The 18,082-nt window shown below is 42.3% G+C and overlaps 1 protein-coding gene across 3 annotated transcripts in view; it reads left to right on the top strand.

Annotated features, from left to right (window-relative positions):
- Positions 1-18,082, top strand: part of NBAS (NBAS subunit of NRZ tethering complex) — a 181,098-nt gene that overhangs the window by 3,146 nt on the left and 159,870 nt on the right. For all 3 annotated transcript variants that reach the window (XM_033143129.1, XM_033143127.1, XM_033143128.1), the window contains exons 2-9: positions 569-623; positions 2,496-2,532; positions 3,127-3,204; positions 5,769-5,816; positions 6,934-6,977; positions 7,917-8,050; positions 9,533-9,666; positions 10,944-11,042. In XM_033143129.1, the coding sequence (XP_032999020.1) occupies positions 569-623; positions 2,496-2,532; positions 3,127-3,204; positions 5,769-5,816; positions 6,934-6,977; positions 7,917-8,050; positions 9,533-9,666; positions 10,944-11,042 (629 nt within the window). The remainder of the gene's footprint in view (positions 1-568; positions 624-2,495; positions 2,533-3,126; positions 3,205-5,768; positions 5,817-6,933; positions 6,978-7,916; positions 8,051-9,532; positions 9,667-10,943; positions 11,043-18,082) is intronic.

The raw sequence follows: 18,082 nt of genomic DNA, 5'->3' as shown, positions 1-18,082 counted from the left end.
AAACTAATTGGCAGCTGGTGCAGTCGGGCTGGGATTGTCACATAAGTATATTTGTATATTAGTCACTGTAATAAACTCCAGCAGCTGTTTTGTCAGTGTAATCTAGTACACCAGCACTGCGGCTGCTTTCTAAACAGGGGCCAGCCCAAATAATTCTTTTTAAATTTATATTTATCTTCATACTGAAGACTTCGTCTCTGGCCTGTGTATTGAGACTCCAGTGACTGTAGCTGAAAATTGGGGTGGGGGCAGTATCCCAAGGAAGAGGTTATAATTGCTAAAGCAAGGTTGCATTATATTACCTGCACATTTATATTATTACCTAATTGCATCTATCCTTCCGCTTGTTTTGGACTGATGGCCATCTGCAAAGGGGTTGGTAGCATCGTCAGGTGACTTGGGAGTGACAAGCATGTTGAATGGCTTGCCAGCAAAGTGCCCTTGGAGCCAAAAAAGAATTTTAAATAGTTGCACAGCCCAGCAGGTAATTCATAAACTTCATTTTCTTGGTAGGTTGGTGAATAAAGGGTTCAGTTGTTATAGACTAATTCTCTTCTTGTAATTTCAGCCAAGAGGCAACCGGAAGCATGGTGCATCATTTATCATCACTAGAGCAATTACAGGTAAATATGCATGGCTTGCGCTGATGGATTGTTTAGTGAATCTTATGTGGAGGAAATGAATGGGGTGTGAATTCACTGGATTTGTTTATAAAGTTTGTTATCTAATATTGCCGTATATCTATTGTTTTGGGGGCCAAGGGCAACATGTATTGCATAACAATTATTGGGGAAAGTATTCTTCCCCTTAATGTCCTCCGTTTCTCTTCTCTCTTTCTTCCCTCTCCCAACTGCCTGCCGCTTGCCTTTTCTGCAACGATTGTGTCTCATTGGCATTCATTTATACACATACAGTCATACCTTGGATCCCGAACGCATTGCTACTCCAACATTTTGGCTCCCGATCACCGCAAACCCAGAAGTGAGTGTTCCAGTTTGCGAACGTTCTTTGGAACCCAAAACGTCGGGGCTTCCACGGCTTCCTGCAGCCAATCAGAAGCCGCACTTTGGTTTCCGAACATTTTGGAAGCCGAATGGACTTCTAGAATGGATTCCATTCGACTTCCAAGGTACGACTGTATAGGCATAAGTCAGATCTTTTGAGATTTCTTAGAAAAGGTTTTCTGCAAACACTTAATCCCTGTTTGGATATTCCATTTAACCATGTGCTCTGTCCTCCTCTTCCTCTAGGAGAGGTCAGAAGCTTTTGCTTCTGGTTTAGATTAGCCCCAGCCTGTTATGTTGGCGAAGCCTTGCAAACCATGGTTAATCTTACCTTGTTTTAGACAAACCACAGTTGACTTCAAGTAATGGGTGATGCTGCTGCCTTGTTTAAAGAAACTGCCATTATGGTTATGTGCAGTTTAGCATTCAGATGGCCCATTAAACTGTATTTGATGAAAATCAGGAAGAAAACCTTCTAGCTACCCTGAGGTTTGCTGAACTTCGTTTTCTCGTGCTAAACTATGGTTTGACATGACACCTAAACATGGTCAGTGTACATTATCAAAAACTAATAGTCTGGTTCTGTTTAATCACTGATAGCTGGATTTATCATGCTATTGTCTTTGATGCTTGTATTTGCATTGATAGCACATTGGGTCCGCAAGGCAGCTAAAAGTAGTGTTTTGTAGCACCAGAGCTATGTGACATTCTAGACTCCTGGTACTGGAGAGGTAAAGTCATCTTTCTTGTCAAAGCTCCTCCTCCTGCCTACTGTATCCAACTCCAGCCACAGTTCATATAAGTGGACATTGATTTAGTGATTTATTGGTATCTGTTGCATTAAGAGGCACCTGTGGTTTTCACTTCTCTGGATCTATGATAGAATGCCTGGAGTTCTAGCATTTGCCAGCATGACAACCCACCTCTGGTCAGTGTTGCAAGTGGAGTAGTGAGGAAGAGGATTTTAAGGTTACTCCTTAGATACAGTCATCAATACACCTGGCACCAAGCTCCAGTGTATTCAGCGGGGCTTACTTCAGAGTAGATCTGCACAGGGTTTGCGTTGTGGGAGCCAGACCTTAAGACTATAGCTGTCCAGTGTTAAACTGGATAAGGATAAACTGTTATACATCTGCAACGTGTGCTGCAATGAATCAAAACAAGGAATATTATTGTTTAAGGTGATAAAACACTTGTATTTGCTTGAGCGTGAGAATGAGTAATGGGAATGAGTGTTGAAAGGTAAGATTGGCAGAGTAAGAGATGGGATTCAGGAGCAAGAGGAAGAAGGTAAGCAATGCCTCCTTGGGCTGGAATAGATAAAGGATGGCGAGATAAGGAGGTCCCATTCAATATTTCTGAGTTGACCTCGAAGAATGTATAAGAAATATACAAAAAGCTATAGAAAAGTAGCCCTTTTTTGCCAGCCTCGCTCTCTTTCAAAGATTTGAACAGGGCCTTCTGAATTCAAACTTTTATTTTATTTTATAGGCCCTGCATTATTTTTGCTCCGATATTTGTGGTACAGGTAAGTTTCTTTGTCATTTATTAAACAGAAGCTAACCCAAACCCTGTGTTAAGTTAGTTCAAAAGGATGCACAGGGTAAGACCACAATTTACGTGTGGCTTACTTTCTGGGGATAGCGCCTGAAGCCAAAATTGTGTATAGTCAAAACACATTGGGTGCAATGGTGGGTGGGTTTTCCAAAGTCTTTTCCTCTGGTCATCCTTTTTTTCCTTTTCCACTCCCTTTTTAATTTTTTTTTGCCAAGTTCATAAAGCTGAATGTGCACAAGTTAGATGCACGTAAGTTGTGAGCTTACTGCAGGACATCTGCAATGTTCTGTGCCGCCCACTTGGTGAGCACAAAGTAGTTGGTTGCTGTAGTGAACATCTTTTTCCAAAGCATTAATATTTGCAAATAACTTTTGCTGAATAGAAAGGGCATGGATGTATATTGTGCATGTATCCCAGGGATATGGGATTGCTGCCACGTTTTAGGGTGTTTTATATAATAACTCTTTGGGAATATAGCTCTGATCTGGGAAGTTATACGATGCTGGCAGTGTTTTTGTATGTTTGAGCTTTGCACACTCCAACATTAGCATGTATCTACTTCCAGCCCTGCAAAATTTTCTCTCCCTCTTGGACTTGTCCGTCTGGTCAGTAAGCAGATCAATTGGCACTTAGTGCTCGCAAGGTAGGTGACTTTGCTTTTCCTTTGCAAGTGTGTGTGTGTGTGTGGTGTAACTCGAAATTGCTGATGGGAGATTATACTCAGGTAATATCAGAAGCAATTCCCATCTTACGGTGGCTTTTTAAAATATAAATGTTGTATTTAATGAATACACATTACAGTTGCCATGCAAACTAAGTGTCTGCACAGACATTTGTAGCATATCATATAATGCAACACATCTATTATATAAACCATTCAATATTCTTAAGATATCTTAATTAATGGGGGGAAAATCAGTTATTCTCACTGTGACTTATGCTAGTGTAGTTGAGCTTGTTAAATATGTTAGAATAATTTTACATTGGACCCCATACAGTATAAGCTAGCGAGAGGCAGCATAGGGTAGTGTCTAGAGTTGCTGACAGGCAAACTAATGCCAGTGTTCTGGAAGAAGCAAAGGTCACTAGTGTCGAAGCAATGATTCTTCAACATCAGCTTCGTTGGACTGGTCATGTTGTTCAGATGCTTGATTATCGTCTTCCAAAGCAACTACTCTATTCCGAACTTAAAAATGGAAAGTGTAATGCTGGTGGTCAACAAAAGAGGTTTAAAGACTCTCTGAAGGCCAATCTTAAAAAATGTAATATAAACAACAACAACTGGGAAACACTGGCCTGCGAGTGCTCCAACTGGAGAACAGCCTTTACCAAAGGCGTCATGGACTTTGAAGACACTCGAACTCAGGATGAAAGTGAGAAATGTCCTAAGAGGAAGGCACATTTGGCAAACCCACACCGTGATCAACTGGAAATTTATGCCTCCACTGTGGAAGGATGTGTGGATCCAGAATTGGCCTCCACAGTCACTTACGGACTCACTGTTAAGACCGTGTTCATGGAAGACAATCTTACTCAGCCATGAGTGATCGCCAAAGAAGAAGAAGACTTGCTGTGTTGACTCTGCTTCACATCTCTACTAGTTTGCGAAGGGTGCTTGGAGTTGTCAGGAAACCCCTCACAGAACTACAATTCCCAGCAGCCTTAACAGACGACCATTAAAGTGGCATAAAAGGACTTTTAGTGTATGGTGTGGATATGGCCTAATTTCTTCAGAAGTCCTTTGTTCTGTGTTTTATTTATAAACTATTGCTCATATAATATATCTATTGCTATTGTGTATCCTGTACAGAAGTACATTTTCCTCAAGGCCCTTCTTTCCTTAACATTACTCTGTAAAGGCTTGTCTGCATAAATGTCACAGCATACATTATTTTAATAAACACCCACAATTCTATATTCTGGAGATGTATTTCATAGTTTCAAAGTAGCTGTGTGCATCTTGGCAGGGAAATAACAAGCTTCCTCCGAAACAATATTTCATTGGAATTTACTGCTCTGAAGCGGAAGGCAAGTTTTGTCATTCAAGTCAAGTTACGGTGAAATGACTTTTGGTGGGGGTTTGTCCTCTGAGGCAACTGAAATGGGAGTATGAATTGGTTTAAAGGTTTCCACCACTAAATCTCTGTGTGAGTGTATGTTGGAGACTTTTATTTCCCATAGGCTTGGGATTCAAACGGAGTAATGACAGTTGGTATTGGGCAGGCCTACAGGGAAGAATATTCCGGAAAACTTGTCAAAAACCATTTAATGAGAAGAACTCAAAACATATCCAGGAGGCTGTTTTGCCTCGAGTTTCCTTTCATTTTGTGTGATAATATATTTCCAAAAGGCACTTGGTTTGTTGTAATCATTGTAATTTTGAAGACAAATGTTGGGACACAGGGAGTGTTCTGCTTCAGAGCTTTTCTCATGCCCCGTTCCCCTGCCTGCTGCACAGGGATGACTCCAGAAAAAGATAATTGCGAGGAGTTAATTGGTTGGGAAAAGGGAATAAGGATTTAACTTAAGCTATATAGGGCCTTAATGCACTGTGACTGAAAGTGGCATAGCAAGTGGGGTGGTGGGATTATTTTATGGGGAGCCCTCACGGTCTTCCGAGGGAGCCACATTAATCTATGGTTTAGCTCAGCGCAGTGCAGCAGCAAAGCAGTTGAGGAGGAGTGAAGCAGCCATGAACTCCCTTCTCAGAGCTTGTGCGTTTGTGCTAAGCCATGGTTTGGCTTAGCATGACATGCAGACCAGACCACCATCTGATATTTGATGCATGCTGGTTTTTGGAGAGCGATGGCATTAGGAATTAGGGAATTCTGCTACAGTGGTGCCCTGCTAGACGAATGCCTTGCTAGACAAAAAACTCACTAGACGAAAGGCATTCGCTAGTGGAAGGCTGCCCCGCAAGACGAAAAAGTCTATGGGGCTGCCTCGCAAGACGATTTTTTTTTTCCCCGTCACGAAAACCGCTACTTTGTATTGGTGCTTCACTAGACGAAAAAATCGCTAGACGAAGACACTCGCAGAACGAATTATTTTTGTCTAGCGAGGCACCACTGTACTTTATATGATCCAATTCAGGTTCCAAAGGAACAGTAGCTTACCCTTGGAGGATATGAAATTATTCCTGAGATCTTTTGAAAGCAATAATTATTATGTGGGATTTTTTTTTCATTCAGAGCTTTTCTCTTTTAGCAATGGAAAATTGTTAGCAGCTGTTCAAGACCAGTGCATAGAAATAAGGTAAGATCAAAAACAGTACAATCCTATGGATGTCTATTGAGAAGTGAGCCCCATTGAGTTCAGTGTGGCTTGCTCCCAGGCAAGTGAATAGCATCACAGTCTAACAGAATGTGCATACCTTTTCTTAATTTTGTCTTGCCAGTCGGAGTGTGCAAGGCCATATAACACAGTAGCCATATTGCTAGTCCAGAGGTTTCACGTAAACAAATCTTGTGGCACACACAAACTCTGTGCACCCTTGTTCTTCCCTGGGTGTAAGCAATGAAATCACAGGGAATCATAGCTTCAAGTTACGTCTAAAGAGGGAACTATGGTTAATGGCTTCCAAACAAGCCAGGACTTGGAAGCCAACTTTAATTTGTGACTTCATATCCTGGTTTGCCTGGAAGCCTTAAGCATAGTTTTCCAGTACGGAAGTAATAGAGAGCTCGCTGTTGGTTCCTGGTTCCTCTTGCTGCTTGTGTCAAGGAAGGAACAAAATGGCTGCGTCTGATCATGTGAAGACAGCCAGTATTTAGTTAAATTCCAAGTCAGAGAATGGGGGAAAAACTGGTCTGGAACTTCTGTCCTTTACTTTTGTTATTTAATCTAAAGAGCTTTAATATCTGGTACATGTTACTGAATTAGATATCCCCTGCACATGAAATAATGTGCTAAAATTGCAAGGAAGTTACCTTATTATTATAGAAGCAGCTTATTCATGTCAGATTCATTGTGAAGTTCATGTTGTGTTTACAGCAGAGCTCGCCAATGTGGTGCCCTTTAAATTTTGTTGGACTAGCACTCTTATTGTCCCTGACTGTTGAGCACACTTCCTTGAACCGATGGGAACTGGAGTATCCATATACCTGTATACTTGGCACAGTTCAGTTTGCTATTAATGCACCAGAATCTGTTTGTGCATGTTCATTTTCTTTAAGCCAGGGATGGGGAACGTGTTGGACTACATCCCCCATCATCCTTGACTCTCAGGGCTCATGGGAGTTTGAGTCCAACAACCTTTGGAGGGTCGCAAGAGCCCCATTTCTGCTTTAGACAAGAGAATTAGCTACACAGCCACGAATCCTGACAAATGTACATTGCATCAAGTTTTATATATGGAATTAAAATCCTGCAGGTCTGCGAAGGATGAGTTTGGGTCTGTCATTGGGAAATGTCAAGGTATGTAGCTTTTCATACCCAATAAACTATGAAAAGTAGCAATTAACAAGTGAGACCTTTAACAAAATTCCGTTCTCTTACCCTCCAGCCCCAGCCACACTTGCCCCAATCCTCAGTTTTATTCCAATATATTGTGACCACATAACATGCCTGCTATCATTGGGCTTTTTTTTCCACATACACAATTGCATTAGGTTTAATCTTATTTATTTACTTCTGCAAACTTCAGGGTCACCCAAAGCCTGCCTATACCTTTCACAGTGAGCGGATTTTTTTATTAGGGTTTGTGATGGTGATGTTATGGCTGCCTTGTGGTAGCTTTTGTGTGCTGTTTGTTTGTAAAAAGGTAAAGGGACCCCTGACCATCAGGTCCAGTCGCGTCCGACTCTGGGGTTGCGGCGCTCATCTCGCTCTATAGGCTGAGGGAGCCGGCGTTTGTCCGCAGACAGCTTCCGGGTCACGTGGCCAGCATGACAAAGCCGCTTCTGGCGAAACAGAGCAGCGCACGGAAAAACGCCTTTTACCTTCCCGCTGGAGCGGTCCCTATTTATCTACTTGCACTTTGACGTGCTTTCAAACTTCTAGGTAGGCAGGAGCTGGGACCGAACAATGGGAGCTCACCCCGTCACGGGGATTCGAACCGCTGACCTTCTGATCAGCAAGCCCTAGACTCTGGTTTAACCCACAGCACCACCTGGATCCCAGGTGTTTGTGTGTAGGGTTGTCATATTTCAAAAAGTAAAAGCCAGGACACCCCAAAAGTTGTTGATCTTTCTTTAGGAAGACCCTAAAATTGTGGGCAGCCCTATTTTGTGTGGATCAGTTCATATTGCAGCTGAGACTGCCCCCTCCACAGCCTACTGCAAATAAAAGTGGCACCACTGACCACATACACCTTTAGTTCTGGATTTATTAACGTGTCTCTTTCTGCCCCCATAGTCCCGAAGGATCCCAACCCACAATGGAGACGTGTAGCATGGAGTCACGATTGCACTTTGCTCGCCTACGGCGAAAGCACAGGGACCGTGCGAGTGTTTGATTTGGTCGGCAGTGAACTCTTGGTCATTTCACCGGTATTTACTTTTCTTTTCTGGATTTTACAAGTCCAATTTGCATGCAAATGGAAGCTTTTTAGCTATTACGGTTTTAATGTGACGTGCTTATGCGGAGAGCTTGCATTGTGAACGCTTTATGGCTCATTTTGTTGAATGGTCGCTTTGCATGTTTATTGGTGAATTTCCATTCGGTGTTTCACGTAGCCAAACAGAAGTACATTAATTTTTATTTGTGACAGCGAAGCTGCTGGTGCTTTAGGGTGGAATTGCTTTTGTTGTGACCCTCCGAAAATAGCTGTTCCAAGGGGGTGCAGTTTAACATCTGAACTAGTATGCTGCTTCCTGTATTGTCGAAAATATTGCTTGCTGCGGCAGCTTTCACCCTTTCCTTTTATTTAATCCTAAACCTACTATTTAGGGATTCTAAAAGGCAGGTGATTGCAGCATTGTAACCTCTTGAAAGCTTTAAGAAGGGATATGTTCTAAAATGGGTTGGGAAATGTGTGGTCTTCCAGATGTTATTGGACTGCAGCTGTCATGATCTTGGACCTTTCTCATTGCGCAACAGAACATGGCCCCCTTTCATGCCCCCATATACACCCCCTAAACCTATTTGGCATTCCCCCACAACCTTCCAGAGCAGATTTGCGGGCAGCACTGGTCACAGATAATGGGGGAAGAGGAGGCAAAATCCCATCGCACAAGTCCTAAGCTTGGTTCTAGTGCAAATATCGCTAGCACATTTATTTTATTTTGTATATATTTTTGTGTAATATATATTTTTATGAATTTTTTCAAACATTTTAATGGCTTCCATCATATCAAATAGTTACATTGTTTTATGAATTGACTTCCCACCCTCATTTCTGCGGTATTTTTCCTCAAACCTTTTCCACTGCATTATATCTTTATATATTAGAAAAAAGTTTCTCTATTACAGTTACTTTATCATTTTTCTTCTGCTGCTTTTATCTCAAATCCTGCCGGCGATTTCATTTGACACTAGTATTTTTTTAAAAATATTTCAAAAAAGGCCTCCATTCTTCTATGAAAAGTTCATAATTTGGATCTCTTAATTTCACTGTTGGCTTTGCCATTTCTGTGCCATTTCAAAAGCCACTCTTCCTTCATTGGGACCTGCTCCTCTTTCCATTTCTGTGCATATAATATTCTAGCTGCTGTGTTTTCTATATTTATAACCCAATTTGCCTCCAAGCAGCTGCCAGTGGCCTACATGGTTTCTCCTCTCACTATTTTATCTTCACAACAACCTTGTAAGGTAGTTAGGGTGACCGATAGCAACTGGTGCCAGGTCACCCAGGAGGGGATTTATACCCTGGCATTCCCAGTGTTTCCACAAAACAACAATGGCGTTCATTTTTTATTTTTTGGTTCAGTGTAGAAACAATTTTCTCATTCCTGGAATTGTTTTTTTTAACTCCCTTGCCGAATAAAATTCTTTTGAAATTTGTTTTTAAGAAATGTTTTATTTTGGTACAGGGTGCTAGCTTCCCGGGAGACTTGACCTATGCTATTGCTGGATTGATTTTTCTGGAATACAAAGCGAGTGCCCAATGGTCGGCCGAACTGCTAGTCATCAATTACCGTGGCGAACTGAAGAGCTACCTTGTCAGGTAAGTGCTCGGTTGATGCCTCTGCACCAGCCAACAGTATTAATTAGGATTAACTTATTTTAGTGAAACAAACCATGCATCTAATGCGTTATTTCAGTGCATTATATTTTCTGCTTTAAAATCACTTTGGAATACATCTAGGGAAGTGATTCATAAGTGGAATGTAAAAAATTAAATTATGTGTGAGGTTTCCTTTGGAAATGGTCCGGGAATTTCAGCTGGTCCAGAATAGGTAAAGGTAATGGTAAAGGACCCCTGGACGGTTAAGTCCAGTCAAAGGCGACTATGGGGTTGCAGCGCTCATCTCGCTTTCAGGCCAAGGGAGCCGGCGTTTGCCCGCAGACAGCTTTCCGGGTCATGTGGCCAGCATGACTAAACCGCTTCTAGCGCAACAGGACACCGAGACAGAAGTCAGAGCGCATGGAAACACTGTTTACCTTTCCGCCGCAGCTGTACCTATTTATCTACTTGCACTGGTGTGCTTTCAAACTGCTAGGTTGGCAGGAACTGGGACTGAGCAGCAGGAGCTTACCCTGTCGCGGGGATTCGAACTGCCAAGCTTCTGATCGGCAAGCCCAAGAGGCTCAGTGGTTTACACCACAGTGCCACCCGTGTTCCCCCTGGTCCAGAATAGGGCATTTAGCAGGGGAGTTGCAATTGTGATCACATCTTGCCTGCTCTTTGCTATCTGCACTGGCTTGCAGTATGTTTATGGGCCCAATTCAAACTGCTGGTTTCAACATTTAAAGCCCTAAATGGCTTGGGAATGAGACCAGGTTGACCAAAGGGATTATCTTCTCTCTGCTTGATCCTTGAGATCCCCCTCAAGAGGTCCTTATTTATTCACCTAATGAAGGGAGGTAAGTGGTTACCAGGGAGAGGGACTTTTTGGCAGTGGCCCCTCAATTATGCAATGCCTTGTTCTCACATTGTTGATTTGCATCTGCCAAAAAATAGGCAAAGATCTATCCTCCCCCCCAGCCATTTATTTTCCAACAAGTACGTACAGTCACTTTTGCTCTTAAAATTCTTGCACCAATTTATTTTACCCTTCCTGGTTTTATGCTGGTCTTGAAATGATTTCTTGTATGCTGTCGATAAGATGGCCTTCTTAAATGATGATTTTCACCGAATATTGTTATTTTAACATTTTTTAAAAAAATCATTTTATTTGTTTCATTTTTAACTATTTTGCAAACTGCCTGGAGGACTTAACCGTGGATGGGCAATGTATAAATGCAACAAATAAGTAAATAAATGCCTTTACTTTTGTCCAGTGTTGGAACAAATCAGAGCTTCCAAGAAAGCCACAGTTTCAGCTTCAGCAGCCATTATGTCCATGGAATAACTGCAGTCATTTATCATCCTGCACACCGGTAAGTATGTTAGTCTATTATATATATAGAGAGAGTGTGTGTGTGTTGTGATGCAGTTTATGTGATTCGGTTGCATTTTGGAAAAGGCCATAAATCCCCCCACCCCACATCTTTTAAATTGCAAATGGTTTGCTGGTGGAAGATAAGAGTTTGCTGGCATTTTCAGAAAGTGGTGAAATTCTGTTTCATTTTTGGTTTGGTTGGTGGAAAGTCTAGCATAGTTGCAATTTGTTCTAGGCATGCCAGGGGACTTAGAAATGACTAGAAAGCCGATCCTTCAGAAATTGTTGGGTCTTTGTGGGCAGACCAGCGGAAGGTACTTGTTTGTCCCATCAGGCGTGCTGATATAGCTTCAGTGTCCTTTCGATTTGCCTTCCAGTTCATACGGTTATTTAAACATCAAGGAGAAATGAATGCAGCCTAGGCTGCAATCCCATTCCACACTTACCTGAGAGTAGGCATAACTGAATATTTTGTTACTACCTTCTGAGGCTTGCACTGTTAATCATTTACGTCTGATTGCTATTCTGAAATGGCAGAGTCTAAAAACGAAGGTATTTCAGAAAGATCTGTTTGGCTTATTTCAAAACATTCAAGGAGGTGATGCTCCACAAGACAGGTTATTCCATTTCTGTATGGATCTCTTCTCTTAATGTTCAAATCCATTGTTTTGCACCCTGTCATTGGCATATGTTAGCCTTATTTGGTTGGTGCCAAGATCCAAGTTGGGGGCAAGTATTTTTTGGTGAGACAACCCTAGCAGAGATTTAAGTTCACCAAATATACAGCAAAATAGATGTGGAAATATAGGCTGTTAGCCCTTTAAAATGTGCCCTTTAAAGCGAGTCCCAAAGTTTTCCCTAGGAAAAAGACCACGTTTGGTAAGTATAAATATAGTTTACTTACAAACTCTCTGGAGGTCAGATTCATGTGCTTCAGAATCGCTGCACAGGCAGTAAAACTTAGCTTCGTTTCAAAATGGTGAAAGTTCCTAGATTATTGGTATAGGACTTGAGTCACCAGCTGTTGTTGGACTACAACTCCTATCATCCCTAGCTAGCAGGACCAGTGGTCAGGGGTGATGGGAAGTCTAGTCCAAAAACAGCTGAAGACCCAAGTTTGGAAGAGTGACTTGTGAGAGCTATGCTGTTGAGCTTTTCAGATAGTCTGGGGGAGAACAAAGGCTTGGTTACCTGGTTCCTTCAAGGTGAGGGTTCCTTTGTAGCAGAACGCAGTTAACTGACTTGCTGGGTATAATAATTGAAGCTGGAATACAGGACATAGGAAGCTGCTGATACTGGGCGTGTTAAGCCATTTGGCCCGTCTACTTGTCTGGCTGCAGACTGGGGAGTCTCCAAGCCCTACCTGGAGATGCCAGGGATTGAAACTGGGCTTTCTGGATGCAAAGCAGATGCTCTACCACGAAGTTATGGGCCTTCTCAAAACAAATAGAAGGGCTGTTGTTGCAAAGATAACAGAAGAGCCTCCAACGGATCCAGAAGCATTAGTCCTTCTCACTAAAAACATCTCTTACTAGCAAGATAATCCATGCTGCTAAAATGGATAAAAATGACTTTTGAATACTACAAGAGCTGCTGGCAGAAACCCCCAGCCTCCAAATGATAGCTTCCCCCCCCCCCTTGAGCACAGAATCGTCATGTGCTCCCCCCCGGTTGTGTGTCTGCCTGGTCTTTAAAGTTTTTGCAACTACCTTTACGGATTTGAATATCACCAGTGTGTTTCTGTCTGGTTTCGACACGGATTTATTTTTCAGCCCAGCTTGGTTGTGGATTTTGGAATTTTCCCCATTGTGCAAGCAGAGCTGCCTGACTTTGATAACCAGAGCTTTCTGCTCTTCTTCTTTTCTTTGTAATATGTCTGGCTAAGATAGCGAATATGAAAGACAAGCTCATTATGACTATACTGTTCAGTGGTGGGACGTAATCTGCCTTTCGCCGTTCTCCTTTGTTTCCGTTCTGGTTTCTGAATGTTTGGAACTCTGCTTCTCATAACTAGCGTCAGTGGCTATGCTCTGCCTCTGTGGTTGGAGGCAGTAATGCTTCTGAACATGGGTTGCTGGAAATCTTGGGAGGGCAGATTGCTCGTGTGCTTAGGCCCTTCTTCTGGGTTCCCCCCCTGCTTCTGGTTGGCCGCTGTGAAAGCAGGCGGCTGGCCTATCCAGCAGGCTCTTCTTACCTTATGCTTACAAATATTACCCTCATTCAGTTCCTTTTCACCAAGGCTGCCTTTCCCCGTAGATATCTGTGATGATGGCAGCTGACAGCAGATTGACAGCTTAATCTATTTTCCGAGGGAGTGCAGATTATTTCTTCATCTTGCAGAATTGATATTGTTGTGTTCCGCCCCCTTCCCTCGTGTGTTGCAATAATCTTTGAAGTCCCCCAGAGAAGACACCTACCTTCCCCAGTAAAGTGTGAAAAGGAGTACGGCAGTTGTGAGGATTTGAGCTGTGATTCACAATTTTGCAGTCAGATTCTTTTTCATGCTGTCTGAGGCCATTGTGCAATTCGTGGCCTCATTTTTATAAGTCTCTCAATGGAGAGTGAGGAAATATAAAAAACCCCCGAGGTAAGTCACAGTCTAGCACACCTTCAGCGCGTATGGTTGAAATCGCTCAAGTTAAAAGTGTGTAAAATGTCACCATCATAGTGTATGTGTACTCTGAGGTAAAGTCCTGTTGAATTCCATTGGACTTAACATCCTAGTAAGTGGGGGTTTACGATTGCAGCATTATGGCAGGGGTAGGAGAGCTGAAAAACAAATCACATCTGGCAACCACTGTGCCCCCTTTGGTTTCAGATAGCACATGGGTAGATGAGTCTAAAAAACCTGGGACACAAATTTTCACGACCCTCCAGTGGCTATGGTGGCTCCTTTTCCAGAAGTGATGTATTTCACGTTAACTATGAACGTGTATACAGTTGTACCTTGGAAGTCGAACGGAATCCGTTCTGGAAGTCTGTTCGACTTCCAAAACTGTTCGGAAACCAAGGTGCGGCTTCCGATTGGCTGCAGGAAGCTCCAGCAGCCAATTGGAAGCTGCGGAAGTCGTGGCAGACATTCAGGTTCCAAAAGAACATTCGCAAACCAGAACAATCACTTCTGGGTTTGCGGCGTTTGGGACCCAAAACGTTCGACTCGCAAGTTCTTCGAGATCCAAGGTACGACTGTACTCGATTCTGACAAAACAAAGCCTCCTGAGTTACATTTTGCTCTAGGAGGCTTAGTTTGGTCAGAATCAAGTATACACTTCCAGAGTCAATGCTAAATACATTACATCTGGTAAATGAACCACCATAGCTGCTAGAGGTCTGTGAAAGTTTGTGTCCTGGGCTTTTTAGATTCATCTACCCATGTACTATCTGAAAAGGGGTGCATTGGTTGCCAGATGTGAGATATATTGGCATTATTTTCAGCTCTCCTACGCCACTATATTTTGTGGGAAAATACTTGCTATGGTATTTTCTTCCCTTATTGCAGTTGCTAACATTTTTGTACCCAAAATTGAAGATCAGTGATGAAAGGCATCCCTCCCCATGGTACATCCCTCCCCATGGTACAAGAGATTTTGAGATATGTCCATTGATGATGAGTTTTTTTGTAGTTGATGAACCAAATGAGAAATTTGACTGTCTTAAAACATTTACGTAAAATCTCATTGCTTTTAATGCCATTTTCATAAAAGAGCGTTCATTGTATGCGTCCAAACGCCTTTCTGGTCCCAGCAAAGAACAGCACTGCAGGGGTTTTTGCTCTGTAATTGATATGGATCACTCCCTTTCATGCTCTTTCAATTGTTTTCTCTTTAAAAACCTGAGAACACTCTCCCTGACTATAATAATCTAATGTTAGATTAAATCTTCCTGCTAGAATTGTTAACATTTTATAAATGTTATTCATCAGTGCTGTATTCCTGTGTGAGTCTATCGCTGAGACATTTTTGTCACATTTCAATATTGGAATATTCTTCGCTTTCCTCCAGGACACTGGTTTGCGTCCAGCAAAGTCCTTGTGAGAGTAGAAGTCATTTCACCTCCGTAATGAAACTTCTCCTCCATCTTCTTTCTCAAACTATTGTGGCACAAGAGCCATAACTTTGACCATTAGGTCAAGGACTCTTCTGTGAATTGAGGGATATCACTGTATATATCTCAATAACTTAAAATGGCCCCATTTGGATGAAGATACCATGACTTCATAAGATGTGGTGTGCATGAACCTTCCACCTTCATCCTCTCTCTGGTCAGTTACCTTCCTTGCCTGCCATGTTTAACTCAGGAAATATTTAGCCAAACAAGATTTTTCTTACACCCAATCTGGAAAACTATGTTTACCAGTACAGTGGTACCTTGGTTCTCAAACGGAATCCATTCTGGAAGTCCGTTCGACTTCTGAAAACATTCAGAAACCAAGGCACGGCTTCCAATTGGCTGCAGGAGCTTCCTGCACTCAGTTGGAAGCTGCGGAAGCTGTGTTGGATGTTCGTCTTCCAAAGAACGTTTGCAAACCAGAACATTGACTTCTGGGTTTGCGGCGTTTGGGAGCCAAAATGTGTGCGTAGCAAGGTGTTTGAGAACCAAGGTAGGAGTGTAATGGACAAACCAGGATCTTAAACCGAGGTACGAAGTTGGTTTAAGATCCTGACTAGTCTTACGGGCACAATATTAACTTGCACCTGAACGGAGTCTATAATACTATTTCTCCAACTTGATATTATTCTCATCTCTCAATACGGGGGTAGCCAACATGGTGCCCTCCAGAAATCCCATCACCCCTTACTATTGAGCATGCTGCCTGGAGCTGAAGGCTTTTGGAGCCTAAAACGTATCATAGGGACAAACTTGGCTAGCCTGTCTTAGAAATCCAGTAAGGAAAAGTAGAGCTTGAACAGCTGTTTGAGTGTAAAAGTTGCTTGCCTGCTCTCCACAAAAGACAGTGGGAGAGAGCAAGTAGGTGTTGCATCGACGATCCCTTCATTCCCTCGGTTCCACTGACTACTAAATTATAGGTCATTCATGGTGCAGGAATCCAAGCTCAACCAGCTCCAAGTATCTGGACACTTGATGCCCTCAGGCTATCTGTCAACTTGTTTTGGTTATTCTTTTTTTTGGTATTATTGATTCTCTTGTCCAGTCCTTTAAAAAGGTAATAATTCATAAGTGAGCTCAGACCTCCTTTTGTGGCCCTCAATGGAGCTCTAAGGTTGATTTGAAAGCTCTGCGTCTTGTTCTCTTAATATAGTTCCTGTCTGCTATGTGCTTCACTTTGCCAGCTCTGTGAAGAGTTGTTTAAAATTTTAAGCATGTGCTGCAATGATACATATGTCTTCTTTTGTTCTGCTGGAACAGGGTTTTTGTCTAACCTGATATGGCAGCTTTACTCCAGCTTTCATTAAATCTCTCCCATCCTGAGACGAGACGCTTAAATTATAAATGATATTGTGGTGTCTGCTAGTGTTATGGACTCGAATGAATTCAGCTGGGGCCTTTTTCTAATCTTTTCCCACCTGAGCTCCTCAACCCAGCAGCAGCAGGCAAATGCACAGGATGCTTCCATATGGCTCCTGTGTGTGGATTGGAGAACTAAACCAACACTTGGGGTTAGGAAAGAACAAGGAGATAGCGTCTTGGACTCCCTGCTGAAGCCTGCCAGTTGGGAAGGGAAGGCAGAAGGGGGAAAAGCCCCATATGCTCATTGTCATGGTCAATTTCTTCTCTGTCAGTAAGGCTTTTTCCATCTCCGAGTTGCTGCCACAAGTTAGCAGAAGGAACTTTGCAAGTTAAACCAACAGCACAGGCTTCTAAAGTAGATTTGACCTTTCTCGGGAATTTCCTCTAAGACACGGCACTGAAACCTAACTAAGTGCTGGAAGCATGGAATAGCGCTCCTACTGGTTGGAGGTGTTGCTTACAGTTTCCGGCCCATGTAAAGCCTCCAGATGTCAAATCTTTGCTGCTAGAAGGACAACACCTCTGCAGGATCTCTCCCTCTCGTCAAAAGCCTTGTGCTAATCCCTAGTGCCTTACAGTTTGGGAACCACTGATATACCGTATGCATTGAATGTTCCTAAGTGTCTAGGAGAAGATTTGTGGCGATGGTGATTTGTGGCTATCTCAAGGGAGGCAGAACTTGCAGCAGGGTTGAATGGTCTGCTGTCACCATTTATTGCAAATGGGAGTATGTTTACACTGGCTCTTTAACTGTTGGACTTTGTCCTATTGCTAGAGTTTGCCCTTGACCATTGGTGACATGCTTAAATTGAGGATAGGTGATCCTCTAGGTCTTGCTGGACTACTGCCACCCCTGATGATTGGCCATATTGACTGGGGCAGGTGGGATTTGGGAGCAGGGCACTGTAGAGGGAAAGAGGAATTAGTGAAAATCGCATCCACTCCCTTTCCACCAGTGCAAACAGCCCATTAGAGGAGTTGAGTTCACAGGATCTCCTAGTATAATCAGCAAGAAGAGTAAAACTTTAAACCCTACTAAATGTAGGAAATGATGTTCATATTACACCATTCATTTCTCTTTATTAGTTTCCCTACCAATTTTGGTTTGGACTGTTTCTCTTCTTAACCATTGCCATTAAGTTAACTACTGTTTTTGTGAACCTGTTATGACTTTTACTCAGTACCATAAAAACCCACTAAAGGATCTAAGAGTAGAATAAAATCAGCTATAAATTGCTTCTCTCACATCTTTCCAATAAGATGTAGATAATGCATGCACCAAAATTAAATATTAGCTTCAATTTCTGCATTTTGGAATCTCCAAAAATAATTCTATGGTAACCTTTACTTAAGACTTGTCAAAATGGAATGCTATATGCTGCTAGCTCAGACTAGTTCTGTACCTGATTTGATACAAGTTTTGGATGTAGCATTAAAACTAACCTATATTTTATAGTTAACTATAAATACAGGTTAGCATCACATGCATGTATTACTTTCACATGGCAAATGAAATCTCCCAAGACCAGCTTGTTGCCCATTTCTTCTCTAACGAAAGGATTCATTTAA

This window comes from Lacerta agilis, chromosome 3 (assembly GCF_009819535.1).
Source record: "Lacerta agilis isolate rLacAgi1 chromosome 3, rLacAgi1.pri, whole genome shotgun sequence".
NCBI lineage: Eukaryota > Metazoa > Chordata > Lepidosauria > Squamata > Lacertidae > Lacerta > Lacerta agilis.
The sequence above is the reverse complement of the archived record's forward strand: the minus strand, read 5'-3'. Positions and strand labels throughout refer to the sequence as shown.